This window comes from Nicotiana tomentosiformis, chromosome 12 (assembly GCF_000390325.3).
Source record: "Nicotiana tomentosiformis chromosome 12, ASM39032v3, whole genome shotgun sequence".
Taxonomy (NCBI): Eukaryota; Viridiplantae; Streptophyta; class Magnoliopsida; order Solanales; family Solanaceae; genus Nicotiana; species Nicotiana tomentosiformis.
In genome coordinates, this window is record NC_090823.1 from 47,446,809 (window position 1) to 47,467,477 (window position 20,669).

General features: G+C 39.1%; 1 protein-coding gene across 1 annotated transcript; it reads right to left on the bottom strand.

Moving 5' to 3' along the window:
* Positions 1-8,808: 8,808 nt before the first annotated feature.
* Positions 8,809-9,282, bottom strand: LOC138902586 (uncharacterized). Its single transcript, XM_070190468.1, has one exon. It carries the CDS (start codon positions 9,280-9,282, stop codon positions 8,809-8,811), a length of 474 nt encoding a protein of 157 aa, XP_070046569.1.
* Between the last annotated feature and the right edge of the window lie 11,387 nt (positions 9,283-20,669).

The window sequence follows — 20,669 nt, forward strand, 5'->3', positions numbered from 1 at the left end:
GACTGGACAACATGTTGAGACATTGTTTGAGCATCCCCCGATCCCTCAAAGCCCATCCGCAGCATCACGATCTATTGGCGTATAGCTGATACCGAGTGTGCAATATCATACACGAGTGGATGCAAAGGAATATAAGATATATGCTTCAAGGTGAATCAATGTCGCACGATAAAGAATGAAAGAAGTGGAATTTACTAATAGTTCTGTAGCCTCTCAAAGATAAGTACAGATGTCTCTGTACGAATTCGCAAGACTCTACTAAACCATCTTATGACTTGTAGCACCTATGAACCTAAAGCTCTGACACGAACTTGTCACGATCCCAATTTCCCTCCGTAGGAAGTCGTGATGGTACATAGTCTCTAAGACTAGGTAAGCCTAACACTTACTGAATTAAATGACAAAATTTTAGCCAAAACAACTAGTGAACATAAACCATAATCTTCTATAATAAGCCAACAACCTCTAGCACATTACAATATCCCAAAACTGGTAGTACAGTCATAAGCTCTACTGAGTTCACTAGGAAATTTTTAAGTACAACGGTTCCGGAATAGAAATAAACTATACAAAGTAAATATAAGAAGGTGACTCCGAGGCCTGCAAATGCGATGGCGGTTATACCTTGAGTCTCCACAGCAATGTCTGATCAACTAGCTAATGATCCACAAACTCCGAAGTACCTGGATCTACACAAAAATGTGCAAGAAGGGGAGCATGAGTACACCACAGCGGTACCCAGTAAGTATCAAGCCTAACCTTACTGGCGTAGCGATGAGGGACTGTCAAGACACCTATTGGACTTGACAACCTGTACGAGTATAAATATGAAACTAATAAGGAACAATACTAATAGAGAGCTAAGCATGGTAAACGACAATAATACTTGCAACGAAAAAGTAGAAGCAATAATTATCAACAAGGAACAAACTGGTAATAACACCGTAGGGTAAGACGAATACTATTTAAGTCTGGTGAAACCAAGTAAGGAAAACAAGTAACAACTCAATAAGAACAACCGCTTTGACACAAGATCTACTCAAGAGTTCCCCCGAGGTACCACACCTCATAATTTTAATTCACGGGTCCCAATTCACGAACCCTAATCACTTGGCATCTTGTGCCCACATTACAATTCAAAATCACACGGACAACGCATGTGCCGCACAGACAACTCACATGCCAATACCACTAATACCTCATATATGCACGGACAGCTTGTCGCGCCCCATTTTCTTGCGAATGCGGATTTCGTCGTGTGACAACTCTTTTAAGGGAGGTCATAAAAGAGAAGAGTCGCCACCTAATAATTTTTAAGGTGCGTTAGGGCACCTATTTGCGAATAACTCTATTTGACTAGTCCGTGTCATCAAAGATCGGGTAAGGGCTCAAATTACCTCAAAGAGAAGATGTTAGGTACTCTTCGAGGTCCATAATTGTGGGTCCCAACCGAAATTTAATCTATGTGGATTATGTAATTAGAGTAGATGATCAAATAAATAAAGGAAAATTAAAGAGTCTTATTAGAACACGTGAGAACCAGTACAAATCTTAATGACTACAAGGATACAACTGCATTGATCTATGTTAAATGACTAAGTGTAAATAACGAGTTCATAAAGAAAGGAGGGAGGGGTCCTAAGTTTTTAGCCTAAAGGATCACCCCGTACAGCATAAATAATATTTCGCAACGCCTTTGAGGTAAGGGTTGCTCATTATATTCAGTGGGCACAGATTATCATCTCCTGCTACCCGATTACTATGTTGAAGTTCTTTACTTAGAGGCTCTCTAATTCAATTCTATACCATACGCTAGGCGTGCACGGGTGGTCCAGGGGGCTTTGGATGTCTATTTGGGTGGTTCTAGACTTCACTTAGGATGCTCAAAATGATAAAACTAGCGCATATTCAAAAACACATAGGACTACACATTAGTACAATTAAAGGCTCAAATTAACCTCCACACATAAACAACAAATGCACGTGGGCAGATAGGCAGTAAACAATTTCAAATGCAATAGTCATGGTTTCTATGGGATTCCAATTTCCAGCGTTACACAGGCAGTATTGCAGCTTTAAACTAACGAATTTGCAGATTAACGGTATTACAAACCTATAGGCATGACATCTACATGGTTTATGTAGTAAAATAGTGAAAGGATTTCAAAATTCCGAATTATCAGTGTTGATTTGATAGACATGTGTTTCGAGAAGGTGACAGTATCCTATAGACATGATTTCTAATAGTTGATAACTATTATTGATTTTATAACACTTTACTCCTATAGGCATGTCATCTAAGCGGGACAGTGTAATGAATACAACAAAAGTAGTTGATTAAAATATTAGGGTCCTATAGTCATGATATCTAGACGGGCAATGCAATAAAGATAATAGAAGAAATAGACCGATTGATTTGAATTCCTATATGCATGGGTTCTAGGTTGACAAAGTAAAACATGCGTTATTTTATCCTATAGGCATGTTGTATGAGTATGCACAATAGTACACCTGGGAATAAGTATAGCAAATACTCAAACATGCTTTAGACAATCGAGTGCAGTGTGTGCGATTTTCTATAAGCATGCTTTCTATGAGTGTGTAGAAATAGAGCATGTCAAACAAATATAGCGAACAAAGTATGTAGACCCTACATGCATGTTTTCTACCCTTTTATGCAAAATAGAATATACACGTTCCTCCACAATTTCATTAATCTCCCTCATCGTTTGTTTACAAATTATTACAGGACATGATAATGAATATAATTACAAACATGACTCAAAGGAATAACTGCAGGCCTGGAAACTGACCCAAACAAAATAACCCAGTACCGATTGGGCCTTCAACAAACTTCTTTTAATACGAATAGCAGGCCCAAGCCCAAACATATCTCAAACAGGAGAGCGCATCTACTTGCACGGCCCAAAGGTCACACATAAACTCATACAAAACCCAACTGTTACAGATCATCTTCTCGACAAAACAAATTAATGGAACACATATGAAAACAATCTTGAAGCATTACTTTATAGAGGCAGGATTACATGACAACTAGTTGGACTCGCGTAAAACACATTGATGTTTCAGAAACAAAGGGACATAATTGATTGAGCATAAAAAGAACTAGGGACTTCAACACGGGAAGTTTTACACATGGGACAACATAAGTTCACGCATGAGCAATAATTCAACAAAAGAATGGGAGTAGCATGCTAAACATAGTCAAACACTAGAAAACTTCATAGACATGTCTACTTAGGATGACCACATACAATGCCAAGTTTCATAAATCAAGCATAATCTAGAATTACTCAAGGCTTTAGCTAAGAGACTTAACATGAGAACCTGGAAGAATTATAGACAAGCACACAAAATCTCAGTGCGATAGAGTTCCAATGGGTTTTGAATGAACCCCGGGTAGTGCTCGCACTGAGAAAGAACATAATCGAATTCGAATGGCCTTGGCTTTCAGCCGGCCTAAGTCTCATATTTCAAAGTATAATGAGTGAGAATGAGAGAATAATATTCATTCCTTTTTTTGTTTTTCAGAGGGGATTAGGGAGGGATTTATATAGTGGTAGAAACTGGAACAAACATGAAAAACAATCAATTAAGCATAAATAAGGAAAACAAATATCACATGCAAGTCAAAATCAGTAAAGGAAATGGAGAGTCACAAACCCTAATTAGGGTTCAATCGTCCGAAATCCGAACTAAGAGTGCAGATCACTTTTTGTTGAGCATATATAGATGAAATATTATCTAAATCCTTGAAGAACGAAGTCATCCAGGCCTGATTTTGAGAGGTAGTTCTTGCCAAAAATAGGGCAAGAACTAAGTAACACCACAGGTGTATGTACGATAGTTAAGTACCACAAAATAGGTAAGTGAATCAATGATTGAATCCATTTTAGGGCCGGATTTGGAAGGGGTTCAAAGATACGTCGGCTAGGTTTTCTCAAAGAAAAGGAGAGTAGAGAGGATTTTGGGGGCGGCTAGAGTGTGGGAATGGGATTAGGGTTTGGGGTGAGGGGATATAAGAAAAGGGTAGGGATTTATTATGGGCCGTTGATCATTTGAGATCAACGGCCAAGATCGAAAAGGGAATGGCGCGGGTCGTTTAAATGGGTACCGACCGGGTTGAGATTAAAGGGGTTGCCTGGTTTGTGCTGGAAAGATTGGGCTTAGAGATTTTGGACGTTTGGGCCATTAAATTGGTCCAGAATTGGCTCCAAATTAGGCTACCAATTAAATACATGAAAAATTTAAAAATATTTATAAAAAGTAATTAACATATAATAAAAAAAAATTGTTTGTGTAGTAAGATGCCTGAAAATAATAATTTAACATTATAAAAGTATAAAATTCTATTTGGGTACAAATAATGTAATAAAATATAATTATGCACATCATATAGGCTATTATTGCAAAATTATGTAAATAGCTTAAATACAAATATACTTATATAAAATAAAGTAAATATTCTGAAATATATATGTTGATGCATGTAATAACTTTGAATGATTTAGTCATCACAAAATAATTTAAGGGATAATTATTGCATATTCAAGTAATTTAAATACAAGAAAATCAATTTAAATGCTTTTTAAAAAAATTATAAAAATTATAGAAAATACTTGTATAGCTCTTGTATATAACTCTTGAAAGTATATATACTATTTAAAAAATACGAGGGCAAGATTGGGTATCAACAACTGCCCTTCTTTACAGGGGAATGATGAAAGAGTTGTCGGGTAAAGAAAATGATGACCAATTTTGTCCGAATTGAGTGAGGAATGATGTGTTTTGAAAAAATGGGGGCCAAACCCTGGTTCTTGAGTTGCCTACATATCCCCGATGTTACAGAAATCAGGCCGTGTGTAGTTCTGGATCCAACGGCAAACGAAACCGATGGAATTGTTATAAGAGTGGTCACATGCTTCGAAAAGGGATGTTTTGGGTAGGATAGTGTCGGATAATTTAGGTGGAGCCGTGAATGCAAATTTGAACGTTACAGATGTATAAGATAAATATTTGAACAGTTAAAGAAGAAAGGGTAATCAATTGCTGATCATCGGTTACATTTGAGGTAATCGGAGGATGTGAACGTTGTGAACGGTAACAGGAACGATAATTGCTTCGAATATATATGGGTTATTGCGATAATTTAAACATGATGCAAATTCCCTTCGGACCATGAAGGTCGCCTTCGGACGATGAGGATAATGTCCTTAGACCATGACGTCCTGGGCCATGAAGTATATGACAAGGGATTCGCCGGCCATGGAATGGTGTCCTCAGGCTATGAAGATTATGCCTCTGGACCATGACGCCTTTGAATAATGATATGCAATTTCGAGAGATCCTCCGTCCATGGCATGATGTCTTTGGGCTATGAGGATGATGCCCTCAGACTATGACGCCTTGTGAAAATATGGCGATGTTTCATCCCATGAGATGCAAAGATGCGGCAATATCGATTGTGTGATAGAGGAAACAGAAAAATCTTAGTCATAGGTGAGAACAAGACAAGACAATTTTTAGTCTTGTATGAGATGAGGGCAATGCTTAGTCCGATGCAAAGGGCGGAGACAATGTTTAGTCTCATGCAAGAAAAGGAAATTCCTAGCCTTATGTAACAATGGAGGCAATGCTTAGCCTCGTTCAAGGAATGGAGACAGTGATTAGTCTCTGGCAAGGAAAGGCAATGCTTAGGCTTATGCAATAATGGAGGCAATGCTTAGCCTCATGCAAGAAATGGAGACAATGTTTAGTCTTATGCAAGGAAAAGCAATGCTTAGCCCTATGCAATAATAGAGGCAATGCTTAGCCTCGTTCAAGGAATGGAGACAGTGCTTAGTCTCTGGCAAGGAAAGGCAATGCTTAGGCTTATGCAATAATGGAGACAATGCTTAGCCTCATGCAAGAAATGAAGACAATATTTAGTCTTATGCAAGGAAAGGCAATGCTTAGCCCTATGCAATAATAGAGGCAATGCTTAGCTTCGTGCAAGGAGAGGAGACGGTGCTTAGTCTCTGGCAACGAAAGGCAATGCTTAGCCTTATGCAATAATGGAGGAAATGCTTAGACTCATGGAAGAAATGAAGAAAGTGTTTAGTCTCATGCAAGGAAAGGCAATGCTTAGCCTTATGTAATAATGAAGGAAATGCTTAGCCTCATGCAAGAAATAGAGGCAATGCTTAGTCTCATGCAAAGAAAGGCAGTGCTTAGCCTTATACAATGTGTAGACAGTGCTTAGTCTCATGCAAAGAACGGAGACAGTGTTTAGTCTCATGCAAAGAAAGGCAGTGCGTAGCCTTATGCAATGTGGAGACAGTGCTTAGTCTCATTTAAAGAATGGAGACAGTTTTTAGTATCATGCAATGAAAGGTAATGCTTAGCCTTATGCAATGCGGAGATAGTGCTTAGTCTCATGCAAAAAATGGAGACAATGTTTAGTCTTATGCAAAGAAAGGCAATGCTTAGCCTTATGCAATATGGAGACAATGCTTAGTCTCATGCAAAGAATGGATACAGTGCTTAGTCTCGTGCAAGGAAAGGCAGTGCTTATCCCTATGCAAGGAGTAGATACAATATTTAGTATTATACAAAAGAAGGCAGTGCTTAGACTTATGTAATGATAAGGGCAATGCTTAGCCCTATGCAAGAAAAGCAATGACTGAATGCGAGAGAATAAAGCATTTTTTAGCTTGATGTGTTTGCGTTTGGCGACCTTTATCGTTGTAAAGATAGTGATCTTGCTGTGTGTATGTTTTTGCAGACATTCCTATTATGTTCATTGTGCCTGTATCCAAAGAAAAATCATGGGTTTTGCGGGGGAAAGGTTGGTTCATGCTCTCGATTTCTTGCTTCGCCTTTGCTTTTTTCTGAAGTCTCTGGTTGAGTTACCCCGAGTAACGTCTGGTTGCTATAGAAACAAAACTTTTGAAAAACATGTGTTTGATAATTTATTTATGAAAATGTAGTTGTTTGAAATATGTGATAATGCACGAGAGCAAATAATTTGTTGAATTGATGATTGTGACGCGCTTTTGAGACATTGCAACCTCTTTTCTCAGAATTTTGAGGATCCTCCTAAATATTCTGCCCCAGTTTAAATGCGTACTCCTGGCGGTTCCAAACATGATGAGATCGGGCAAACATGAATTTTATCCCTGTTTCTGACCATAGGGGGAATGAATATTTTATTATGATGTGACCAAACCCATAGGGCTGCCTACGTATCCCCTTTTTAATGGGAATCAGGTCAAGCATAGTTCAGTTACATCAAATAGAAAGTGCGAACATAGTCTTAAACATAGTATCTCTTGACTGCATCCGAATTGATAGGTTTTGGCCAAATCTCTCCATCCATTTCTGCAAGTATTAGTGCTCCTCCTATTAATACTCGGTGAACCATGTAAGGGCCTTGCCAGTTGGGTGAGAATTTTCCCTTTGCTTCATCCTAATGCGGGAAGATCCGTTTAGTACCAATTGACCCGGTGTGAATTGCCTAGACCTAACCTTTTTGTTGAAAGCTCTTTCCATTCTACTCTAGTAGAGTTGACCGTGACATACTGCATTCATTCTTTTTCCATCAATGAGAGCTAGTTGTTCATACTAGCTCCATACCCATTCTGCGTCGCTGAGCTTGGCTTTCTATATGATTCTTAAGGAAGGCATTTCTACTTCGGCGGGAATAACGGCTTTAGTACTGTAAACCAGTAGATAGGGGGTTGCCCCAGTAGATGTACGGACTATGGTGCGATACTCGAGGAAAGAAAACGGTAGCTTCTCGTGCCATTATTTGTAATTGTCTACCATTTTCCTCAATATCTTCTTGATGTTCTTGTTAGCGACTTCTACGGCTCCATTCATTTGCGGCTTGTATGTTGTAGAGTTCCGATGCTTGATCTTGAATGTTTCACATATGGCTTTCATCAAGTCACTGTTTAGATTGGTGGCATTGTCAGTAATGATTGATTCAGGTAATCCAAATCAACAAACGATGCAGTCCCGAACAAAATCTGCTACCACCTTCTTAGTTACAGCCTTATAGGATGCGGCTTCAACCCATTTCATGAAGTAGTCGATAGCCGCCAGAATGAACCTATGTCCATTTGAAGCAGCGTGTTCAATTGGTCTGATGACATCCATTCCCCAAGCAGAGAAGAGACAGGGCAAACTCGTTGCATTGAGTTCGTTGGGTGGCACTCGTATCATATCAGCATGTATCTGGCATTGGTGACACTTTTGAACATATTTGATGCAATCTGTTTCCATAGTCATCTAGAAATATCCTGCTCTTAGTATCTTCTTGGCCAGAACGAAACCATTCATGTGGGGTCCGCAAGTTCCGACATGTATTTCCTCGAGCAATCTAGATGCCTCCTTGGCATCGACACATCACAACAATCCCAAGTCAGGAGTCCTTCTCTACAGAATTCCTCCGCTTTGAAAGAAATGGTTCGCTAATCTTCGAAGCGTGCACTTTTGAGTGTGTGTAGCGTGCTCTGGATATTCTCCCTTTTCTAAGTATTCCTTGATATCGTGGAACCACAGATTTCCGTCAATCTCTTCTTCAACATGAGCACAATAAGTTGGCTTCTTATGAATTACTATTGGGATAGGATCGATGAAATTCTTGTCTGGGTGTTGTATCATGGAGGATAAAGTGGCTAATGCATCTGCAAACTCATTCTGAAACCTTGGAACATGCTTTAACTCTATCTTTGTGAATCTCTTGATCATCTCTTGTGCACAGTGCAAGTATGGCAATATTTTAGTGTTCTTCATAGCCCATTCTCATAGAACCTGGTGCACCAATCGATCTAAATCTCCGATTACCAAAAACTCCTGAACGTTCATGTCAATGGCCAACCTGAGTCCCACGATGCAGGCCTCATATTTTGCCATATTGTTGGTGCACGAAAACCTGAGTTTTGCGGATACCGGATAGTGTTGACCGGTTTCTGACACTAAGACAACTCCGATACACACTCCTTTGAAGTTTGTTGCTCCGTTGAAGAACATCCTCCAACCATCGTATGCCTCGGTAATTTCTTCTCCCATAAACGATTCCTCCTCGTTGGGAAAATATGTTTTCAATGGTTTGTATTCTCCGTCTATGGGATTTTCTGCCAAGTGATCCGCCAATGCTTGCCCTTTGACTGCATTTTGGGTTACATAGATGATATCGAACTGACTCAGCAATATCTGCCGCCTAGCTAGTTTGCCTGTAGGCATGGGTTTCTTAAAGATGTATTTTAGTGGATCCATCATCGATATGAGATATATAGTTTACACACAGAAATAATGCCTCAACTTCTGGGCTATCCATGTCAGAGCATAGCAAGTGCGTTCCAATAAAGAATATCGGGGTTCACAAGGCGCGAGCTTCTTGCTTAGATAATATATTGCATGCTCCTTCTTTCCAGTTTCATAATGTTGTCCTAGAACACAACGAAAGGCCCCATCCAACAAAGACAGATAAAGCATCATGGGTCATCCTGGTTCTGGTGGGACCAACACAGGCGGTTTGGATAAATACTCTTTGATTTTGTCGAAGGCTTTCTAGCATTCTTTAGTCCAACTTGTTGTAGCATCTTTCCTCAGCATTCTGAAGATTGGCTCATATATCGCCGTCGATTGTGCTATGAAACGGGTGATATAATTGAGGCGCCCTAGAAAACTCATCACATTTTTTTTTATTCTTTGGCAGTGAAAAGTCCTGGATAGCTTTGATTTTTGACGGATCTAACTCAATACCTCAGCGACTGATGATGAAACTAAATAATTTTCCAGCAGGGACTCCGAAGGCACATTTTGCAGGGTTCAACTTCAAGTTGTATTTTCGAAGCCGATCAAGAAAATTTCTTCAGGTCTGCTATGTGATCCGAACTCCTTTTAGATTTGATATTAACATCTTCCACGTACACCTCTATTTTCTTGTGTATTATTCATGGAACATAGTCGTCGTGGCCCTCATGTAGGTGGCCCCAGCATTCTTCAAACCAAATGGAATCATTTTATAGCAATATATTCCCCATGGTGTGATAAAGGCGGTCTTTTCGGCATCCTCTTCATCCATCCAAATCTGGTGGTATCCTGCGAAGCAATCCACAAAGGATTGGATTTCATGCGTGGCACAGTTGTCAATCAGTATGTGTATGTTAGGCCGCGGGAAATCATCATTAAGATTTGCTCTGTTCAGATTTCGGTAATCGACGCATACTCTAACCTTCCCATCTTTCTTTGGAACTGGCATAATGTTGGCTAACTAGGTCGGGTATTCGACCACTCAGAGAACCTTGGCTTTGATTTCCTTGGTGATCTCCTCTTTTACCTTCAAACTCATATCTGGCTTGAACTTTCTGAGCTTCTGCTTTACTGGTGGACACATGGGATTGATGGGTAGCTTGTGAGCTACTATGGATGTGCTCAAACCAGTCATATCATCGTAGGACCATGCAAAGACATCCTCATACTCCTTTAGGAATCTAATATAGCCTTCTTTCTCTGACAGTGATAGATGAATGCCCATACATGTTTCCTTGAGTGTTTCAGAATCCCCTAAGTTAACGGCCTCAGTTTCTTTTAGATTAGACTTCGGCTTGTTTTCAAAGTTCTCTACTTTTTTGACGATTTCCTCTGGTATTATATTATCTTCCAGATCTTCTGAATCACCGTTCTTATGTTGCGTTGTCTTATTAGATGTCACAGTCGTAGGTTCTTCGGGATGTGTAATAATTATGCTGAAAATAATGTAAAAAGATAATAATAAATATGAAAAGCAGTAATGCATTAAAACTTTAAAATGTCAACAAGTACTACTCGATAGCTCGAGTAATTATTTTAAAATAAAATACAAAAAATGTCTTAAATGCTCAAAACTATTTGAAAGTAATTCATGCTAATTTGCCAGGCTACCCAGGAACTCGGCAAGCCCGTGACGGTGCGGCGATCCAGTTTTTGAGAATAGCTCCCTCTTCCATCGTCTGAATGGTAAGGTCTTCCTCCTCATCATCATCAACAATTACATTGTAGTCCATGTCTTCTTCATCTAGAAACAACTTCCTCATGCCGGCCAAAACCTCATCTTCCTCAGATCTCCATATCATGTCAGCCTGGTGGAATGTCTGGTTCATCGGTGGTACGGGCTGTTTAGTGGATAATAAGTAGCACGCCATGGCGGTGTCCAATCCTGATATTCTTGCCATGTATATTCATATCCGAGTCCAAAGGTCGTGCCATGATACTGTGGTTGTACGGGTTTGGTGATCCCTTGAAGCTTTTTGCCAAGACCTTTGCCTGGTTCATATCCCGTCCACAACAATATGCTTTCTATCTTCTTACTCCACCATCTGTCTGTTTCCATTGCAATCACCCGTTCAATGTAGTAATATGTTTCTCCGCCCAAATTCCACTTGTTTTCGATGATTGGAACGGTCTGATTAGTGTAGATGGGGTTGCTTCCATCTCCATGAATGATCACCTCCTGATGATTCCACTCAAACTTCACAGCCTAGTGCAGAGTTGAAGCCACTGCCCCGGCTGCATGTATCTATATCCGTCCCAACAATAGATTGTAAGTAGCAGATATATCTAGTACTTGGAACTCAATATCAAACCAAGTTGGACCCATCTGTATATCGAGGTTGATCTCTCTGATAGTGGCTCTGTGAGATCCATCGAACGCTTTCACATTTATGCTTCCCATTCTTATCTCATGCAAGGCTTTACCCAATCTCTTTAGAGTGGTCAGTGGGCATATGTCCATACTTGAACCTTCATCTATCAAGACCCTGGCGATGAACTTATCCTCGAATTGCACTATGACGTGCAATGCCCTATTGTGACTTAGTCCTTCTGGTGGTAACTCGTCTTTGTGGAAAGTGATTTTATGGCTTTCCAGTACCTGTCCAACCATGTTAGCCATATCTCCACTAGTGATGCCGCTGGGTACATAAGCTTCACTTAGCACCTTCATCAAAGCATTCTTGTGCACCTTCAACCTGAATCTTTCCATGAAATATGATGCCATACTCACCCAATTAACCAACTTCTTTAGGTTTTGACTGATACACCAAGACAAAGCTCTCCTGTAAGGCTTTGCATGAACAATTTCATGCGTATTTCATTCTTACTCACTCCTACAAGCTTGTCACAATATGTTCTCAGATGCACCTTTGGATCACTAGTACCATCGAACATTTCGAACTTGGGAGGTTTGTAACCCTCAGGCAGTTCCACATCCGGCTGAATACATAGGTCCTCATAGTGTAGACTTTTAATATCTTTCCCACCTTCAACACTCTAGACTCTTCCTGTTAGCTTCTTGAGTTCCTCTGCCATGTTTCTAATTAGCAGGTCCTTCTTAGTAGGTTTGGGTATGCATAGGGTTTGCTGCAGGGTATGGGGTAAGGTTTCCACATATATCGGATTGCTTTGATGAGTTCCTGGAACTTGGGTATACGTGTGGTCGTTGATCGAGTTTTGGGGATCAAGAGTAGGTTGTGGTGAATTTTGGGGAGTATGCTAAGTGGTGGTTTGCGGGTATTGAGTTGGATGATGGTGGGGTTGTTGGGGGATTGGCACTGGTGGCAGGTTAAGGTTTTGGGGACGTGCAGGATTATGAAACTGGTGTTTGCGGGAGGGTTCAGAACTATGGGTGGTGGATTTTGATTTTTTGTGTGTTGTGTAGTGTTTGGTTCTAGATAGTAGGGTTTTGCTGGTTGATGTCGGGAACGGTGAGAGTAAGAGAGAGGTTTGCAAGATTTCGGACCTGTTCAAGCTCGCCCTGTAATTCCAGGATTTTCTGCTCTAAACGTAAGACCAACTCATTCTGCCCCGGAGTGATTCTACTATCTGAAGTTTCAACATTTTCTGTCATAGTAGTATTATCTTTCCGGATACCACTTAAATCATCCATTTTTCCTTTTCCCTTGCTTTTTCCTTTCCGGTCGCTATGTGGAGGAGGAGGTGGAGGACCTCTGGATCTAGTGTGGTATGCTAATGATGCCAGTATGCACGAACCAACATTTGAGAATGGGAATATTTAGAAAGAAAGAAAAATAAAAGGTAACCAAGTGAGTAAGGTGAAATAAAAGAGTGTTCGCAATACTTAAACATGTTTCACAAAGTCATGCAATAATTCTCGTCCTATATTGGGGACCTCGTTGTACTTTAAGTAGGACTAAGCGACACATAGACTTGGAGAAAATTGGTGCCAATATTTTTTTCATTTCATTAGTACGAAAATGAGCCAAAACAATCTTTTACTAAATCGACAATAATAAAATAAAGTTACTAATGGCATTTAGCCTTATTACATCGAAATCTAATCTAATCTAGAAATCAGTAAAGAACATTATCTCCTAATCTACTTGGTCCCTAAATGACCTTCTCCATGCTTGGATCTCTTGACCCCATGAATAATATTTCCTAGATCGCACATATCCAGCAATAAGTAAGCTTTTGCCAGCTTTCCTCCTTCATCGTCGTCCATGTCTTGACAATGCAAAAGGCTTTTTCTCATCTTCCCTTCTAGCTCCATCAGTCCTTGTTCCGGGTATTCCAATCTTTCCATTGACTTAGTGGCAATCTCCTTCCATTCTCTTATCGCCTCCATGTTCACTTTGTGCTGCTCCAGATGTTTAGCTTCGGACTTGAACATCCTTTTGCGTAGCCTGTTGTACTTCACCTGTGCCTCAGCCACTTCATCTATGAACCTATCCTTCAAGTTGACTCCTGGTTTGACGTCCCTAACTATGTCGTCTTCCAGCCATAATAGATAGTAGTACATATGACCGGCGTGATACCTGTCTGGCTCAATGGTTTCTCCTTCCACAAAGATTGTTTGGTTCCACATGTGTTGCACTTCGAACTTGAATGGGATGACATCTCCCTTGAAATCTGCCTTGTACTGGAATATGTTGGAAACCCGAGGTATGACTTTTTTTCTTCCTGCTTGTCTCATTACCCTTATAGGAGCATAAGGGTAGATACCTCGCAACCCGATCAGTACCAAATGGATAGTCCCCATTAACTGATGATGAACTCACTACTAGGAAACCATTCAAACATCCAATGCACTTGCTCGTCTGTCAGATTACTGAAGAAATGCACCCAACTTACAGTATTTCCAGGCTTTGCAAACTTGTCTGGAATAAACGTCATTTTCTTTGGGTTATGGTTGGCTATGTAGTCATTTAGGGGCCTTTGCAGAAGATGTTGACGATACTCACACCTATGAAAGTGTTCTAGCAGCCAGACTTGTATTTATAGATTGCAACTCTCAAAGTGGCCGAACCCACGCTTACACCAATATAAAGCACGGTACATCTCAACTAAGATCATTGGGATGATAGTATAAGTTTGTCCTTCGATACCATCCATTAAAGTCCTGGCGACCATGGCTAAGCGAGTATGAATTCCTCCCCCTTTAATTGGAAAGATCAACAACCCTACAAAGCAGACAATGAAAACATAAACCCGTCGATGCACCCTTCCAAAAGAAGTAATGGCTAGTTCATTATGATTAAGACGATACGACATGCTATGCCCATAACGCTCGTAAAGAAACTTAATAGGGATGTATGATTTCTTCAGACAGAGTAGTTCATCATTCTTCTTGAAAACCAACAGAAAACCGCGAGGAGTGCGATTCTCTTGTACTAGCAGTCCCGGACTATCCCATGATAACTTGGTGAAACCCCCTATTTCCTCTAGGAGAGGAGTTATTTCTATATTGCCGAACCGAAAAATAGCTCATTTCTCCTCCAAGAATATGGTAGCGACCTCGATCAATTCCCTATTTGGTTGAATGTTCAGCAAAGATGGCAGGTCACTAAGTACTCTCCTCACATGATTGTTGTCACAAGGCGCAAGGTCATTCCACCAGTCAAGTAGCAGAGGCGGGACATTCTGGACCATACCGAACCTTGGGATTTCATGTTTCATTTTCTGCAAACAAAAAAGGTTAGCCCTTTTCCCCTCCAGATTTGACTACTTATGCAATAATGATCAACACGTTGGCATATTTTCTCCAAGTAATGCACCTAATATGATAATGTCCATTGGGACTATGGAAATTCCGTCGGACTTTGTACAAGGCTCATCTTAGGGGGTTGTTACATTAACAACGCGTCAACCCATACTAGGTTTAGCATGATGCATGTACATTTCAAATTTGAGTAAGGTTTCTAGAATGGTCTAGACTGGTACTCCCAAGAGGACGACTTGAGAGGGAAAGGTACGGGACCGTCGACTGCACCGTCGATCGACTAGTCTACCGCAAATAAGCCTTTTCGATTTTAAAAATGGTGATTTCAGGAAAGCGCGGACACTCATCAAGCGCCGTTATGTTGATAATTGGCACGAGTGAAGTATGATACGGAGCATGCTTTACGCAAAAATAATAACACATTGCCAAGTATTTGCATGATAAAAGTACGTGAAATCATAAAATAGCAAAAGTGAGCATGAAGAGAAAAGAAAAGAAAGACAAAAGAGAGAAGTCAGTTTAGCTCATAAAAAATATGCGAGAACGTAATGAAGCAGGTAGGGAAATAGGGATGGGAGAGTCGTAATATAACAGTCATAGAAAAGATGATGGGGGTGGAGAGAGGTCGTACATGTCATAGCAAATAAAGGAGAGTAAGGAAAGGGATGTGCATGTCACAGCAAAATAAAGGTGAATGAGGAAACAGAGGTGCATGTAATAGCATTTTAAAACAAATAAAGTCGAATAGGGAAAGGGATATGCATGTAATGGCAATTTTAAGATAGAGAAAGTAAACCACATAAGTAAAGTTCATTATGGTAAGAGCATAAGTATATCCCCAGCAGATCGCCATGCTGTCCTGCCCTATTTTCTCGCGAAAGTGGATTTCGACGTGTGACAACCCTTCTAAGGGAGGTGTTAAAAGAGAAGAGTTGCCGCCTAACGAGTTTTAAGGTGTGTCAGAGCACCTATTTGAGAATAACTCTGCATGACTAGTCTGTGTCACCAAAGATCGGGTATGGGCTCAAATTACCTCAAAGAGAAGGTGTTAGGTACTATTCGAGGTCCTCAACTATAGGTTCCGGTCGAAATTTAAAATATGTGGATTATGTAATTAGACTAGGTGATCAAATAAATAAAAGAAAATGGAAGAGTCTTATTAGAACACGTGAGAACCGGCACAAATCTTAATGACTACAAGGATACAAGTACATTGATCTATGTTAAATGACTAAGTATAAATAATGAGTTCATAAAGAAAGGAGGGAGGGGTTTTTCGCAACATAAATAATTTTTCGCAACTCCTTTGAGGTAAGGGTTGCTCATATTATTCAACGGGCACAGACTATCATCTCTTGCTACCCGATTACTATGTTGAAGTTGTTTACTTAGAGGTGCTCTAATTCAATTCTATACCGTATGCTAGGCGTGCACTACCCCTCCCATACCTATGGTCCAGGAGGCTTTGGACCTCTATTTGGGTGATTTTAGACTTCACTTAGGATGCTCAAAATGATAAAACTAGCGCACATTCAAAAACACGTAGGACTACACATAGGTACAATTAAAGGCTCAAATTAACCTCCACACATAAACAACAAGTGCACGCGGGCAGTTTGGCAGTAGACAATTTCAGATGCAATAGACATGTTTTCTATGGGATTCTGATTTCCAACGTTATATAGGGAGTATTGCAGCTTTAAATTAATGAATCTGCAGATTAACGGTATTACAAACCTATAGGCATGACATCTACATGGTTTATGTAATAAAACAGTGAAATGATCTCAGAATTTCGAATTATCAGTGGTGATTTTATAGACATGTGTCTCGAGAAGGTGACAGTATCCTATAGACAGGATTTCTAATAGTTGATAACTATTCTTGATTTTATAACACTTTAGTCCTATAGGCATGGTTTCTAGGTTGATAAAGTAAAACATGCGTTATTGTATCCTATAGGTATGTTGTCTGAGTGTGCACAATAGTAGACCTGGGAACAATTATAGCAAATACTCAAACATGCTTTAGACAATCGAGTGAAGTGTGTGCGAGTTCCTATAAGCATGCTTTCTACGAGTGTGTAGAAATATAGTATGTGAAACAAAAATAGCAAACAAAGTATGTAGACCCTATAGGCATGTTTTTTTTACCCTTTTATGCAAAATAGAATATACCCGTTCCTCCCCAATTTCATTAATCTCCCTCATCGTTTGTTTATAAATTATTACAGGGCCGGATAATGAATACAATTATAAAGATCACACAAAGGAATAACTGTACGCCTAGAAACAGACCAAAACAAAATAACCCAGTACCGACTAGGCCTTCAACAAACTTCTTTTAATATGAATAACAGGCTCAGAACCAAACATTTCTCAAATAGGAGAGCGCATCCACTTGCACGGTCCAAAGGTCACACATGAACTCATACCAAACCCAACAAATACAGATCATCTTCTCGACCAAATAAACTAATGGAACACATATGAAAACAATCTTGAAGCATTGCTTCATAGAGGCAGGATTACATGACAACTAGTTGGATTCGCTTAAAACACATTGATGTTTCAGAAACAATGCGACAGAATTGATTGAACATAAAATGAACTAGGGAAGTTAGCAGGACTCATCTTTAACAAGGGAAGTTTTACATAGGGGACAACATAAGTTCACACGTGAGCAATTATTCAACAAAAGAATGGGAGTAGCATGCTAAACACAGTCAAACACTAGAAAACTTCATAGATATGTCTACTTAGGATGACAACATACAATGCAAACTTTCAGAAATCAAGCATAATCTAGAATTAGTCAAGGCTTTCGCTAAGAAAATTAACATGAGAACCTGGCAGAGTCATAGACAATCACAAGTGGGGGATACAATAGAATGTCTAACATGAGAGCCTAGTGAGAGCAGCATAACAGGTTCATGAGGAAATACTAAGTTGAATGAGATAACTTCAACATGCTGAGTATCAGTTACGACACCAAAGTTCAGAAACAATATCAGAACTCATGATAGGTAAAAATATATCAACTCCAGATTAACAAGACACTAAGTCTCAATCATATATAGGAGTAGGGCCTAGATACTGCATCTCATTCTAAAGGTCTTAGGCAATGTTAAAGAGCACTAGATTGAACAAATCGGGGAGCACATGTTAAGTAGAGAGAAAGCATGTTTGGCTAATCAACAGGATCAAGAGATAACTCTAGGAAAGCATTAAATGATTTAATATATTCTAGGTGTAAATTGGATTATCACAAGAATCCAGAACAGGGTAGAAGATAAACTCATGACAAGAAGTAGAGATAAGCATTCTGACATACACAAACACACCAGTCTAGACATGCCTAAGAAAGCTAGAATCAGAGTTAGAAATTAGGCTAGTTCAGATGCTAGAAAAATATAGAACCACGAGAATAATTTCAGAGCAAATAGGAATGCAAACAAAGGTGGCATAGTAGCATATTGATTCACAAAAGTCTCAATGCCATAGAAATACAGAAGAATAACATAAGCGAATAGAGGGTGAAATTGAAAAGGCCAAAGGCTCTTACTAGTTATCAATTAACGAACAAGAAAATGAGAAGAGCAATTTTCAGAGGTAATTCAATTAACAGTAGGGAAGAGTAGCAGAATACCCAAAATCCCAATGCGTCAGAGTTCTCATAGGTTTCGAATAAACCCCGGGCAGTGCTCGCACTGATAAATAACACAATCGAATTCGAATGGCCTTGGCTTTCAGAGTATAATGTGTGAGAATGAGAGAACAATATTCGTTCTGATTTTTGTTTTCAAAGGGGATTAGGGGAGGAGTTTATATAGTGGTAGAAACTGCAAGAACAAACATGGAAAACAATCAATTAAGCACAAATAAGGAAAGAAAATATCACATACAAGTCAAAATCAGTGAAGGAGATAGAGAGTCTCAAATCGTAATTAGGGTTCAATCGTCCGAAAATCGAACCAAGAGTGCAGATCGCTTTTTGTTGAGCATATATAGATAAAATATCGTCTAAATCCTTGAAGTTCGAAGTCATCCAGGCCTGATTTTGAGAGGTAGTTCTTGCCAAAAATAGGAAAAGAACTAAGTAACACCACAGGTGTATGTACAATAGTAAAGTACCACAAAATAGGTAAGTGAATTAATGATTGATTCCATTTTAGGGCCGGATTTGGAGGGGTTCAGAGATACGTCATCTAGAGTTTCTCAAAGAAGAGGAGAGTAGAGAGGATTTTAGGGCCGGCTAGAGTGTGGGAATAGGATTAGGGTTTGGGGTAAGGGGATATAAGGAAAGGGTAGGGATTTATTACGGGCTGTTGATCATTTGAGATTAACGGCCAAGATCAAAAAGGAAATAGCGCGGATTGTTTAAATGGGTACCGACCGGGGTGAGATTAAAGGGGTCACCTAGTTTGTGCTGGTAAGATTGGGCTCAGAGATTTTGGACGTTTGGGCCATTAAATTGGTCCAGAATTGGCTCCAAATTAGGCTACCAATTAAATACATGAAAATTTTAAAAACTATTTATAAAAAGTAATTAACAAATAATAAAAAAATTATTTGTGTAGTAAGATGCCAAAAAATAATAATTTAATATTTTAAAAGTATAAAATTCTATTTGGGTACAAATAATGTAATAAAATATAATTATGCACATCATATAGGCTATTATTGCAAAATTATGTAAATAGCTTAAAAATATAAATATACTTATATAAAATAAAGTAAATATTCTGAAATATATATATGTTGATGCAAGTAATAAATTTGTATGATTAAGTCATCATAAAATAATTTAATGGGTAATTATTGCATATTCAAATAATTTAAATGCAAGAAAATTAATTTTAAAGCTTTTAAAAAAGATTATAGAAAATACTTGTATAACTCTTGTAAATTAAGTAATGATGCAAAAATGATATTTTGAAAGTATATATAATAATGTAAAAAATACGAGGGCAAAATTGGGTATCAACAGCTACCCCTCATTACCGGGGAATGATGAAAGAGTTGTCGGGTAAAGAAAATGATGACCCATTTTTTCCAAATTGAGTGAGGAATGACAATTGAGGTACCGCCTCGTATAATCAAGAATCACAACTGAGGTACCGCCACGTATTCACATTTCTCAATTTCAATAAAAATCATTCCTTATACCGCTACGTGAGCCTTACATTTGAAATAGGTTTTGAAAATAATTTTTTTCGAAATTGCTACACGCACTTTAGCCCACCTTATGATGCCTCTTGGCTTCATGTAGTTCCCCTACAAGCAATACACACACACATAAGTCCCACCTTATATAGTCGCATACACATCAACCTAAGACTTATACCGCCGCATGCGCATCAATATCATATCACAATAATAGCTCGCACCACAAGTGCCCACATATCACAACTTGCCAACAACAACAATATCAATATTTCCACAACAATAGCCCATGGCTCCACCACAACGTATACTAGAATACCAACAAAAATAATTGATGGAAAATGCTCCATAAGATGGTTGTTTCAATAATAGCCAACATCGCCTCAACGTATTAATGACTTTCACAAAATTCAACACTAAATGACACCAAATTTGGCAGGCAGATTTCAAATAATGAAACAGACCTATTCCAAGTCCCGAAACAAAAAATTCGAACT

Excerpts from the sequence above, each read along its gene's own strand:
- LOC138902586 (XM_070190468.1), bottom strand. The coding sequence starts at position 9,282 with ATGGATCCACTAAAATACATCTTTAAGAAACCCATGCCTACAGGCAAA.